Source organism: Episyrphus balteatus, chromosome 2 (assembly GCF_945859705.1).
Source record: "Episyrphus balteatus chromosome 2, idEpiBalt1.1, whole genome shotgun sequence".
Classification (NCBI taxonomy): domain Eukaryota; kingdom Metazoa; phylum Arthropoda; class Insecta; order Diptera; family Syrphidae; genus Episyrphus; species Episyrphus balteatus.
The window spans coordinates 106722992-106735986 of NC_079135.1; the positions used below are offsets into that span (position 1 = coordinate 106722992).

The 12995-nt window shown below is 29.5% G+C and overlaps 1 protein-coding gene across 2 annotated transcripts in view; it reads left to right on the forward strand.

Moving 5' to 3' along the window:
* Window positions 1-12995, forward strand: part of LOC129911660 (myogenesis-regulating glycosidase) — a 50436-nt gene that overhangs the window by 9140 nt on the left and 28301 nt on the right. The window contains exon 2 of one of the 2 annotated variants that reach the window (XM_055989524.1): window positions 1616-2245. In XM_055989524.1, coding sequence (XP_055845499.1) covers window positions 1895-2245 — 351 coding nt within the window. In that variant the 5' untranslated portion in view covers window positions 1616-1894. Of the gene's footprint in view, window positions 1-972; window positions 2246-12995 lie in introns of those variants that run through there. The other variant, XM_055989525.1, reaches the window with a different exon arrangement.

The following is a 12995-nucleotide window of genomic DNA, read 5'->3' on the forward strand; positions in this document are numbered from 1 at the left end:
AACCCTTTAGTTGAGAGGCAATCAAATATTAATTTGGGGGCCCCAAAATCTTTTAGATACTAAGGAGAACAAAAATATTCATCAAATTTTCTGATGACATCACAAATATTATTTGAGGATCCTCAAAAGCTATTACTTTAGTGGTTCAAAACAACCAAATGGAAAATTAAATATCAATTTAGGGGCACTTAATTTTGAGGCCCCAAAAACAATTTCTCAGGGGCCCCAAAAGAAATAAACTATGTTTGATGATGGAAAATCAAATGTGAACACATTACTTCAGAACAGAGGCCCCAAGAACTATCAATTCTAAGCTTCAAAAATTTTTATTTTAGGGGCCGCTAAATATTTAATTTTGGGGGCCCCTAGAACAAGTATTTACTACTTTTATGATAGAAATTTTAAGTAAGTATAGCAAAGTGAGTTACGAACATATTAATACATTAAAATAAACCTAAAAATAAATAAGCCATACAAAAAAAATGTATGGCGTATACGTACTTTTTTTTGTATCTAAGGGGCCCCCAAATATCAAAGGGGCCCCAAAATTAAGTCTTGTCCCGGGGCCCCCACAACTCAACGTACGCCACTGGCAAAGCTAATTTCGACTAGGACTCTACTATGGGGATTGTCACTTTCTCTCTCCAACTAAAAGACAAAAGTCTGCATATTATAAATATTGTGTCCTTAACAATTTAAAATTCTTGTTCAAGTTCGTATTAAATAATGAGAAGAAATGGATTTAGTCGTTCAGCAGAATATAAAATATGACAGGTGCAATTTTGTTCAAGAATTCTAAATTGAGACAAAAAGTACCTATATATCAAATAAATTTAGTTTTTAAAGATTTGGAAATTCGGGATTTCTCTGGAATGTTTTCATTGATTTTTTCTATTTCAAAAATACCAATTACACGTACTCCAGATTTGTAAAAAAAAAATTGAAAAAAAAAAAATAAATTATAAAAATTTTTTCAACACTTGCAACTCAGACTATAAATTAGCAATACAAAAATCATATCTAATAGTTTTTGACTCATGGGACACGATGAATATGTCGCGACGTCTTGTCTTATAGTTGTGCGAACTAAGCAATATGATCAAAAAATTTTCTTTCTTCCTTTACTCATGCAGCAGATGATGATTTTCATAAAAGAAAATTTTCCCATTTTCATAAAAATAGCCAAAAAAAAAAAAAAACTTAAAAGAGATTTCTATTTTAACAAACAAATCGTCCGTGTATATCTATTTGTTGGAGAGCCGTACCCGTACCGCAGAAAAATATTGAGATTGAACACTTTTAAAAACCTCTCTGAATTCTTAGTACGCGGATGTGTGGCATTATGTTCGTAGCGCGCGTTTGCTAGCGCTAGAGAAGAGCTCCTCTCGCTCGTGCTCTTTGGATTTCCCCATAATAATTTTCCACCGCAGCTACGTATCTAACATATTTTGACATATCAAATCAATCCCAGGGATATACGTTTTCAAAATTAACCCGCGCGCACTAAATAATTTAAAAAAAAAAATACTTAGTTTTAATGTTTTTGTGTTTTACTTGTTAATGATCTTCAAAAATGTTGAGCTAAATAAAGTGATTTTCTTTTTGTTCCAAACAGGCGAATATATTCAACAAGTGGATTTATGATTTTTTTTTTTCTCGAGAGTAATGAATGATGCTGATGCTTTTTAGTGAATCAAAACCAATTTAAAAGTTCTGCAAAAATTATTTAAAATTATTATACATGCTGCGGGGTGATTCAAAAAAATTATTCCGTGTCCCTTTGTCGTGGTGGTGGTGGTTCCGTCCCGTCCGTTGTCATTGTTTGACAGGAGCAATGAATTAACACAAAACAACCACAAAAATTACATCTGTAACTTGGATCTTAAGCCAAAATATGAGTAACCCAACTTATAGTGCAGTGCCAATTATTCGGATTGAAGCTTTTGATGATAGTACAATTCCTTATGCCGATCAAGATCCCACTGTTGTTGATGATGAAGCACCTATTCGAGGTGATATCATTATCAATATCACAGACACTTCCAATGAAGTAGAATCTCCGGTAGATGCTGATGAATCAGCAGCAGCTGTGACGACATCGATACATGCTGACGATGAAGATTCAGCTGCTGTTGGACAAAGGCGAAGGAATTTGAGAAAGAATTCAATTTCGATGCCAACTGGATTGGATATGGAACGTTTGCAACAGTTACAAGAGAGTGGTCTCGGAAGCGCATGTCAAAGTGTGAGTAGAAATTTATTTGTTTACTTTTTTTTTCATGATTTTTTTATTTTTCAAGTTATGGGAAAATTATGGGGACATTAAAGCTGTCAGTGGGTCATATGCATATAAAATAATAAATGCTTTTACTTGAAAAATTATAAAGTATGATCTTTTTTATCCACATTTTGTGCATATCAAACCTAGTTTATACTTATTAATTTCATATTGCTAGTATTTACTATTTTTTATGCATACGGGCCATTGTTAGGTATAGGTAAAAAGAAACTATGTATGATTTTTTGGACAAATCTTTGAACTTTATGAAACATCATTTTTTTGAAAAGTGATTCATGAATTTTGAAACAAGTGATTTTAATGTGATGCACACATTCAAAAACATGCTCACAATAAAATTTAAAAGAATCTATAGGAAATATATCCGCTCCACAAAAAAGGGGACTACGAAAACCTTTCTAATTACAAGATTAAAAATGCTGTCGTAGCTTTTAAGACAACCTTTGAAATACTAGACCAGTGCCGATGCCTTCAAAAACATTAAAAAGTACAAAAAAATCATAGTAGGATGAAACCCATTGGAAAAGGAGGGAAATATGATAAGAATGAAAGGAAAAATAAATTACGGGCGAGACGAGTTCGGGAAGTGGGTGGGTTGAGTTTTTAATGGTAAAAAATGGTATATCTCGATTTCCGGCAAAACTACAAATCCTATCGAAAAAAGTTGTTTTGCAAAGTTGTAGGTTTTAAAAAGATCTACAACTTTTGTATCAACAATTTTTTCACATAACCTCAAAATTTATGTGAAAAATTGAAAAAACCGAGTTTTTGGTTTTTTATTTTTATCTTTTTCAAAAACAAAAATTTTTCAACGAAATTTGGTGAAAACTTACCTTATTATGTCCCAAATACACTGTAATTTATTTGATTGAAAATATTAATTTGTTCACCTTATTTTGACTTAATACCAAAAAAACACCCTAATTTTCAATCGAAAATTCACGTGTCAAAATATCAGCTTTTTTCAAAAAGTCAGTGAGCATGACGTTCGTTAAAATGTCTTTTTTCTGATGGTGTAAAAAAAATTTTACATTAGTATACTATAGAACATGTTCTAGTAAAATTCAAAAAATGAAAAAAGCTTGAATTCGAAAAATTTTTTTTATCATTGTTTACAATTTTGGCCTATTTATTCAAATTTACACTTTAATTACTCAAAAAACGTAAGATTTCATGAAACATTGATTAATCTTACGTTTTTTGAGTAATTAAAGTGTAAATTTGAATAAATAGGCCAAAATTGTAAACAATGATAAAAAAAATTTTTCGAATTCAAGCTTTTTTCATTTTTTGAATTTTACTAGAACATGTTCTATAGTATACTAATGTAAAATTTTTTTTACACCATCAGAAAATAGACATTTTAACGAACGTCATGCTCACTGAGTTTTTGAAAAAAGCTGATATTTTGACACGTGAATTTTCGATTGAAAATTAGGGTGTTTTTTTGGTAATAAGTCAAAATAAGGTGAACAAATTAATATTTTAAATCAAATAAATTACAGTGTATTTGGGACATAATAAGGTAAGTTTTCACCAAATTTCGTAGAAAATTTTTTGTTTTTGAAAAAGATAAAAATAAAAAACCAAAAACTCGGTTTTTTCAATTTTTCACATAAATTTTGAGGTTATGTGAAAAAATTGTTGATACAAAAGGTGTAGATCTTTTTATTACCTACAACTTTGCAAAACAACTCTTTTCGATAGGATTTGTAGTTTTGCCGGAAATCGAGATATACCATTTTTTACCATTAAAAACTCAACCCACCCACTTCCCGAACTCGTCTCGCCCGTAATTTATTTTTCCTTTAATTTTCATCATATTCACCTCCTTTTCCAATGGGTTTCATTCTACTATGATTTTTTTTGGTTTCAAAAACTATCGACCCTGGTCTATACGGCCTTTTTTAGTTTTTTTTTTAGTTTCGAATATTTTTGCATTAAAATATGATTCATTGACATAAAAATATACTTCAGCCAAAAATGCTACGAAATACATTGGTGCTTTCTGAGAAAACGGCAACACTGCTCGGTTTTAACTCGAAAACGAAACTTAACTTTAAAATGGTTCGAAGACACTTTTCATAGTAAATTAATTTTTCTATCAACTTAAGGTGGTTAACAAATTTTAAAAATTAGTTTTGACTGAAACTCCAACCTAAAATCAATGAAAAAAAAGTTAAAAGTTAAAGTTAAAAAAAAGATTTTAAAATTTGATGAAAAAGTAATAATTGGTTAGTTTAAGTCCTTTAAAGCAAACAGTTCTCGAGGGAAAAAACAAAAAAATTAACTACACCCTTATGCGGCCTTGTGTGCAATTTTGTGTATACGTATTTTTATGGTGGACCGACAGCCATTAGACTTGGTCTATTGCAAAGAAAAACATTTAATACGAATTCTTTAACTACTTTTAATTAACGACCAACGAAAAGTTTCTCATCAAAACCGAAAAACCTACTCAAATGAGTTTTAAACAAAACAGTTTGGCAAAGTGTGAGTAATAAAATTGCATCGCACCTAGTTTAAAACCAAGTTTGTAGCTCAAAAAGGTCACAAAAGGAGGAATTTATTACATTCAAAGTATTTAATTTTGATAAAATGTTGGTGTTGCCTTATTTATTAAAAACTTTTTCTGAGCTATTGTGGTTAAGAAAAGAACAAATAGATAAAGCTTAGAAAAAGTTTTAATTCATTTAAATTAATTTTTTATTTAAAAATTATTTTTTTTTTTAATTCACTCAGTTTGTTTATTTTTTTAATTACTTTCAGTAGCCTTTTTTATGAAATAAAACTTATTTTATTTATGAAAATAAACTGGACTTTAATAAAAAGCACAAAAAATTAATACTCATTAACGTGTTTTTTTGACTTAAATGATATGAAAGTGTAAAAAACAACTTAAAAAACGAAGAAAATTGTGTTTGATGCAAAATTGTGCAGAAACGGTTGTCCGCAGAAAAAAAAGTTTTGAGACAAACTTAAACTGTAATAAATTCTTGATTGGTTGTAAAAAAAATCTTTCAAATCAAACGTAGTTTGGCAAAGATAAGGCCAGTTAAAGGACAAGAGAGCAAAAATCATAAAAACCGTGGTAACTCGAAAACGGGACGAAAACGAGAAAATTACGTCTTAGGTTTTTCGACTTAAAATGAACTCAGGAATCCATGGTTTTCATTTGAGGCGGTGACTGTGGGACACCCTGTATATATTTTCGTAGAAACTACGCAAACATTTTTAACAGTGTAGTTTACTCACATATTTTTAAAAATGTGTTTTCGTTATTGCAGAAACATTTTCTTTTATTTTTTTTATTCGATTAAAATAAAATGCACGACTGAGTCGCAAGTACTTGCTCTTGTAGTTTACAGTATCTTTATCTTAAATATCTATTGGAAATTTAAGATTTTGTAGAAAAAAAATCAAAAAAAAAAAAGATCAAAAGTTTAAAAATTAAATTAAAAAATTTTTTTTTTCAAAAATGTTTTTAAAAATATTTTTTTTTTAACATTTTATACTTAATGATCTCTGTAAATTTTAAATGAAATAACTAATGCTTTGATGAAATATATGAACTTAAAAAATTAGTCAATTTTTGAAAAACGGCAACCCCATATTTCCGTTCTCCGCATTTTTTGAGAAAAACTAAAAACGCAGTTTTGTTAGAATCAATAAGGGCCATTTTTTTCACTCGGAGTTGAACCTAACTTGAGAATTTTTATATTAAAAATTCTCAAGTTATGCTCAACTCCGAGTGAAAAAAATGGCCCTAAGTCTATTACGTATACCAAATTTAATCAAAATCGTTAGAGCCGTTTTCGAGAAAATTGCAATACCTCGAAAACGTTATATGGGAGATATGCGTTAAAAAGGAGATATTAAAAAAATAAAAAAAAAAAAAACGGGTCTAGGGAATAACGTAAAAATCATCTGTATACCAAGTTTCAAGGAAATCCATCCATCCGTTTAGGCCCTAGCTCGATGTACAGATGGACGCACAGACACACAGACCGACGGACGGCATGACGGAAACCACTTTTTTTATCTTCTCCATGATCGTAATGTTGGTTTTGATTAAAACCTCAAATTTTTTTTCTACACGAAACCAATACTTGCCCTATAGAGCAAGTAAAAAAATTTAAAATAAATAAGAGTAGGTACCTAAGTTCGTGTAGTGAATTTTAGTTTTTCAGTGTATAGGAATATACATATTTAAAAAAAAGTTTACTACTATTATTTTTTTTTTCCTAAGAAAACTTCAAAAACCTCTAAGGAAAACGATGAAAACATATTTTTTAGTTTATACGTTTAGCTCATTTAAAAAACTGAAACTAGTTCACTATCTGTACTCCTAATTACATTTAGTAAAGGAAAATCTTGTTGTGTCCGATATAGTTGTTGATAATGTTAAAAAAAAACTTTAAAAAACCTGAGTTTCTGACCTCGAGTGCTTGAAAACAAAAATAATAGTCATGATTCTTGCCTAAAAAAAACTAATTTTTATCAACCCAACTCTAGTTGAAATGTGATTATAAAAAAACGCAGTTCCAAAAACAAGGCAAAGTATTGTACACTGTTAAAAATTTTGTAATAGTTTCAGCGAAAATTTGGGTTACATATGAGGCAACGACAATATTTTATTTTAATTGTATACTTTGAATGTTATACATTTCAAATTAGTAAAAATTCAGATTTTTATTTTAATTTTTTTTTTAATCAGAAAAAGGATTACCAAATGCATTTTTCTGGAACAAAACAGTTTTATAAAGTTACTTTTTTCAGGAAGCGATAACCAGATGCAAAAAAATTTTATATCTATTTCAAATTGGCTTCCATTTTAATAGAGGTTGATTAAAATTTAGTATTCCTGTATTAAAAGAAAGAGAAAGAATTTCAATTATTACCAAGATTAAGTTATAATTTCGATGCCAAAGAATCCATGGCTTTTATCATAATGGGGTTATGTCAAATATTTCTTCAAGATTTAAAATCGCAATAAATAAAATTAAAAAAAAAAGAGAAAGGTAACTTAAATTTATTTTCCTTTCAAAATCGCAAAGATAAATTATTATAAAAAAAAATTAATTAAAAGATGTGAATAAACAAAACTATTTCCTAGCAATTCACAAAATGAAAACAAATTTCGCAAAACATTATCTGATTCAAATAAAATTCCATTGCTATTTCTTTTGATGCGTTATGTCTAGGTATTTATTAAAAAAAAAATTAGCAAATATAGATACAGAAATTCCAAAAAAGTCGACTACCCATAAATTTCCCAACGCAAACAAAGAAATATTTATTGAACGATAGTCCTCAAAAACCATATTTTTAAATGAGCAAGAAAAGTAGTATAGATCAATTTGTGTATAAATTGTATATGTTTTTCTGGTGTCAGTGATATTTTATTTTTTTTTTGTTCTGTTTTTGTTGATTTTTTTGTGAAGTGATGATGAAAATGAAAAGCATGTAAAAATTGGCAGCAAAGAATATTTTCAAGCTTGCGTGAAATTAGATTTTTTTCTTTTTTGTTTAAATTATTTCCAAATCGTTGCGTTTAAATACAAAGAATAATGGGAATTCTATAGTATAATTTCGGTCCGTAATGACCGGTGAAATGGTGGTAACTTTATTATACAAACACAGATGTATGTGAACACTGTCTGATAAATTATATTTGTATTTCATTTTACTAATTAGACAGAATCGAGAATTGGACCATATTGTAGAAATAAAAAGACAAATTGAATGAAAGTTGCTAACAAAGTAATAAGTTACACATTTTTAACTTAAAAAGATGAATCAATTTGAATTTTGGTGTTTCTGATTACTTCAAAAATCAAATCAAGTTTTAAAATAAATAAAAGAAAAAATATAAATACAAATCTAATCAAGTGTATTGAAGTGTTTTTGATTGTTATCAAGAATTTTAAATCTATGTTATAGGTAATGTTATTTCATGTTTTTACACAATTGTTCTTATCTTTTGTCTGAAGTTTCCTCAAGATTTTTTGGAGTGTTTCATTTTGAAATGCCACACTGTGACGTATTTTTTGTATATTTTTCTGGGTTCAATAAAACTTAAATTCATTGTTATTTATTTTCAAAATCAACAAACACTTACCTATTTATTTAAAACAAAGTGTATTATTTTAACACTATACAATTTACAGTAGATAACATTTCCAATTAACGCTGCAGTCGATAAGGGTTATTATTATTGCTAAGGTCGTGTTTAAATCGGTGCAGGGAAATAATTCCACGGGAATCTGCTCCACATGGGAATTTATACCACTTCAAGTGGGAATCTATTACACTTTTTGAAGTGGAATAAATTCTCACCGTGGAAGGGAATTTACTGCACCAATTTTTTTGTGGAATTATTACCCACCAAAACTGTAGAAAATAGATTGATTTCTGAATATTTTATGAACCATTTGAATTCATATTAAGCAATATTTTTATGTATATGGAAATAGAAGGTTTAGTTTTACCAAAATTTTTTATTTTTATAAAACGACGTTGTATTCTTTTTCAAAACAAACGATTATAGAGTTTTTCCTTCAATTAAAGTTGCTTGGAGGGAATTCTTAATTATGTAACTACATCTTGTGGATATAAGCAATTATATGGACAATGATGCTATGAAATAACGCCAAGTAAAATAAGGCCAACTTTAGAAGCGAAACGGAAAAAAATTTGTTGACATGAGAATCTACTCAAATTTCACAACCGAAACGCGAAGCGGAAAAAAATTTTGACCACGGGAGAATCAATTTTGAGGTGTGAAAATAAAAATTCGCGCGAATTTTTATTTTCACACCTCAAAATTGATTCTCCCGTGGTCAAAATTTTTTTCCGCTTCGCGTTTCGGTTGTGAAATTTGAGTAGATTCTCATGTCAACAAATTTTTTTCCGCTTCGCTTTCAACCAATTATTACAAGAGGGGTTGATATGTTTTTGATCATTAAGTTATCATTATTTGTCCGCTTTGTTTGTAAGATATTTCTTCAAATCACGCGAACTAAAAACTATGAGACTTGAAAGAAATCTTTTAAAAAAATCCCCACGCCTCTTCCCCCCCCCCCCCCAGACACCGCACGCGCTGGGGTCAATTTTCACCGAGTACGAAGTCATTTGCGGATGATTATCGTATCGGCACTTTTTAGTGTTTTTTGAATATAAAAACAAATTCAAAAGAATTAAATAAGTAAAGTGAATTGTGATACGAATATCAAAGGAAGGTCAAAGATTGGGACTGCTTCTACCTCTTTTCCGTAAATTATTGTTTTGCTATGTCTTACTTTGATTTGAAACATAAAAAATCATAGTCGACTTTAGACTACCTACTTATTAGCGACACTGCTGTTTTTTTAAGTTTTTGATCAGTTTTTGTATGAAGAGCATGTAAGTAGTTAATATGTACCAGTTGACACGATCCAAGACATAGCTATGTTTCTGAAACTTACAATAGAAATATATTATATTTTCCCAGATCGAATTGGAAGGACTCTAATATTTTTTATGCCATGAAAATGGTTTATAAACTGAAGGTACTATCCATTTCCGCAAAAACGCAGCTTTTTTCCAGATGGCACATACAATACAAACATAAAGTAAAATCATTCTCCAAAATGACAAGAAATAAATCACCAAAATTGAAGGTGAAGTTATTTCCCAATTAAAAGTGAAATAAATTCTCACTAGGGGCGGGTATTTATTCCACTTCAAAAAGTGGAACAGATTCCCACATAAGGTGGAATAAATTCCCATGTGGAGCAGATTCCCGTGGAATTATTTCCCTGCACCGTTTAAATCTGCTAAATTTTTAAGTTGATTAAAAAAACTGAGGTTTGAACATAGTAAAACTAACTTTTCTTTGCAAGAATTTACAAAATGTTTTAAATACACAATGTTTTGCCAAAATATCGTAAATACACGTCACTTCGCCTTCGGTAACGTTCGAAATCGGAATAGACGTTTAATTGATCATTGAAAATTAATTGATAAAATTATCAAAAAATCTCCCACCTACAAAAAAAATTCATTTAAGGTCAAATGTCGATTGTGATACATAACTCTTAAACGTCACTGTCGTGTGCTATACCTACACGGAGAAAAAAGTGTCACCTTAAAATAAAATGATGCGCACATTAAATTTCATCACCTTAAAATAAGGTGATATCCGCTTAAAATAAGGGGAGTCCACTTAAACTCAGTTAAATTCAATGTGAACTTCATTTTATTTTAATGTGAATGTTCATCTTAAAAAAACCAACAAAAAAATAAAAAATTTGAAATTATAGTGGCACTTTAGCTTTAGTTGCAGTTTATCATACTTATTTCCAACAGTGAGATAGCACAGTGGTAAGGCACTGGCCTAGTAACCCAACAGTTGAAGGTTCGATCTCCGGTAGCTGCCAGTTTTTTTTTTTTAATTTGCGCATTCAAGTAAATAATGTGACTTGTCACCTAAATTTAAGGTGAAAGTCATCTTAGCAAAAAACTATGCATCAGAAATCCGCTTAAATTAAGGTGCGATCCACTTAATTGTATGTGGTCTGTTTTCTCCGTGTAGTTTTGTCAAACGTCAAAAACGGCTATTTCTCGGATTTTCCTTTTAACAACTGATGTTTTTGATTTCCTGTCCTAATCTAACGTAACATGTTTTATTGTATAGTAGAGTGGCTCGAATTTCGAATTTCAAATAAAAAAAGGGCGAAAAAATTGCAAATGGTGAAGACTTAGAAGGGTTTAAAAAAATAACCAAAAAATTAAAAAAATGTATTTTTAGACAAAAATAATTTGACCACCCTAACATATTATTTTTTGTATAAAATAGTCATAGGAAACTTTTTTATGAGCTAAATTTAAGTAGAAAAAAAAATGGTCCAAATTGGTTTGGGACTTCCGGTCGGGAGTGCAATTCGAATTTTTTTCGAAAATAAAAATCCTATTTATACTATATTTTTTCTTTTCTTATAAACTATTTGATAATTTGTTATTTTTACCAAATAAGAAGTAAAAATTTAGTTCACACATTCAGTGAATGTCATTAACTTGCTGAAGATTTAAAAATCTTTCGGATAAGAACGCTTTCACTATATTTTTATCGTTCTCTTCGCCGCACAGTGGTGCCTTTGGTGCTTTTTTGCATCAAAAATCATTTGCACGGCCATTTCTTGACGAAAGATCATGAAATTTAGTACACTAAAGCTTATTAGCATAAGAAATACGAAAAAGCTTCAAACTTTTTTTTACTCAAAATGGTGGTTCCAAAATGGCGGATAAAATAAGCGTTACTTTATCGAAACTGTAAGAGTGTATATAAGCTAAAAATTTAGCTAAATTGATGTCAAAATAATGTTCGATCTTTGATTTAAGTACAACTGTTCATATTCAATGAAAAACAATTAAAATTTTTGTAAAACAAAAGTTAAAAAAAAGTGCCAATGTAGTAAACCGCATTTTTAGACCTTTTATTTAGCTGTTTTTGGATGTTTTGTTTAAATTATCACATTATTTTCATTTTTTATCTTTCCTAATCTCTATTTAAAGATAGTTGGCAATCATACAGGGTATCCAGTTATCAGAAAAATAATAAAAAAAAAATCGCAGCCATATATTTTGTGAGCTATGGGCATTTGAATAAAAGTCGAAAAAATGGTCACCCTGTGACGGTTTTTTATGTGCCTTGACTACAAATCTTAATTTTTCTCATTTTTTTCTTTTGGTGCGGAACCTTGAATAACCCTGCTACCAAATGATTTCAAAAATGTTTAGTTTTAAAGAAAATATTACTTTTTTGATCAACTAAGTACTAAAAAATTTCACATGACTCTAATCCAATGAACCGTAGTGTACAAAAATGCACTACGATGTTTCGGCAAGTTACCTTAAAAGTTGGTGTGTTCAATTCTCTTTTCAAAATGGTATAACATCGTTGAGAATAATCCATAAATAACCGAGATAAAAATTATTTTCTTAAGAAATCCAACTTTTTTTTAACAAATAACAAAATAAAAGAAAGAGCCTGACAAAAATGCCGGTTTTTTTTTTAATTTTTTTTAAGCAAAATAAACATTTAAGAAGTTATCAAAGTACCTTCCGAACTTTAAATGGAATAATATAAAGATGAACAAAATCATTCACACCTCTACATTGTCTATTTACCTAACCCTTTTTTAAAATTATTACATTTTTTGTTGGTCAGAGATGAAGGCCAAGGTAACAAAATATTCAAGGTAAAATTTTAAATATTATATACAGGGTGTCCCAAAAGTTAACGTCGAAACGAAAACGGTAGATAGGGTAGGTGGTTACAGTTATCAGAAAAATAATAAAAAAAATCGCAGCCATATATTTTGGGAGTTATGTGCATTTGAAAAAAATTTGAAAAAATGGTCACCCTGTGACGGTTTTTCATGTGCCGTGACTACAAATCTTTATTTTTCTCATTTTTTTCTTTTGTTACGGAACCTTGAATAACTGCAATAACTTGAATAACTTGAATAGCTGCATCAGTTCTAAAGAAAATATTACTTTTTTACCCAACTTAGTACTAAAAAAATGTACATGACTCTAATTTAATGAGCCGTAGTGTAAAAAAAATGCACTACGATGTTTCGGCAAGTTGCCTTAAAAGTTGGTGTGTTCAATTCTCTTTTCAAAATGGTACAACATTGTTGGGAATATTTCA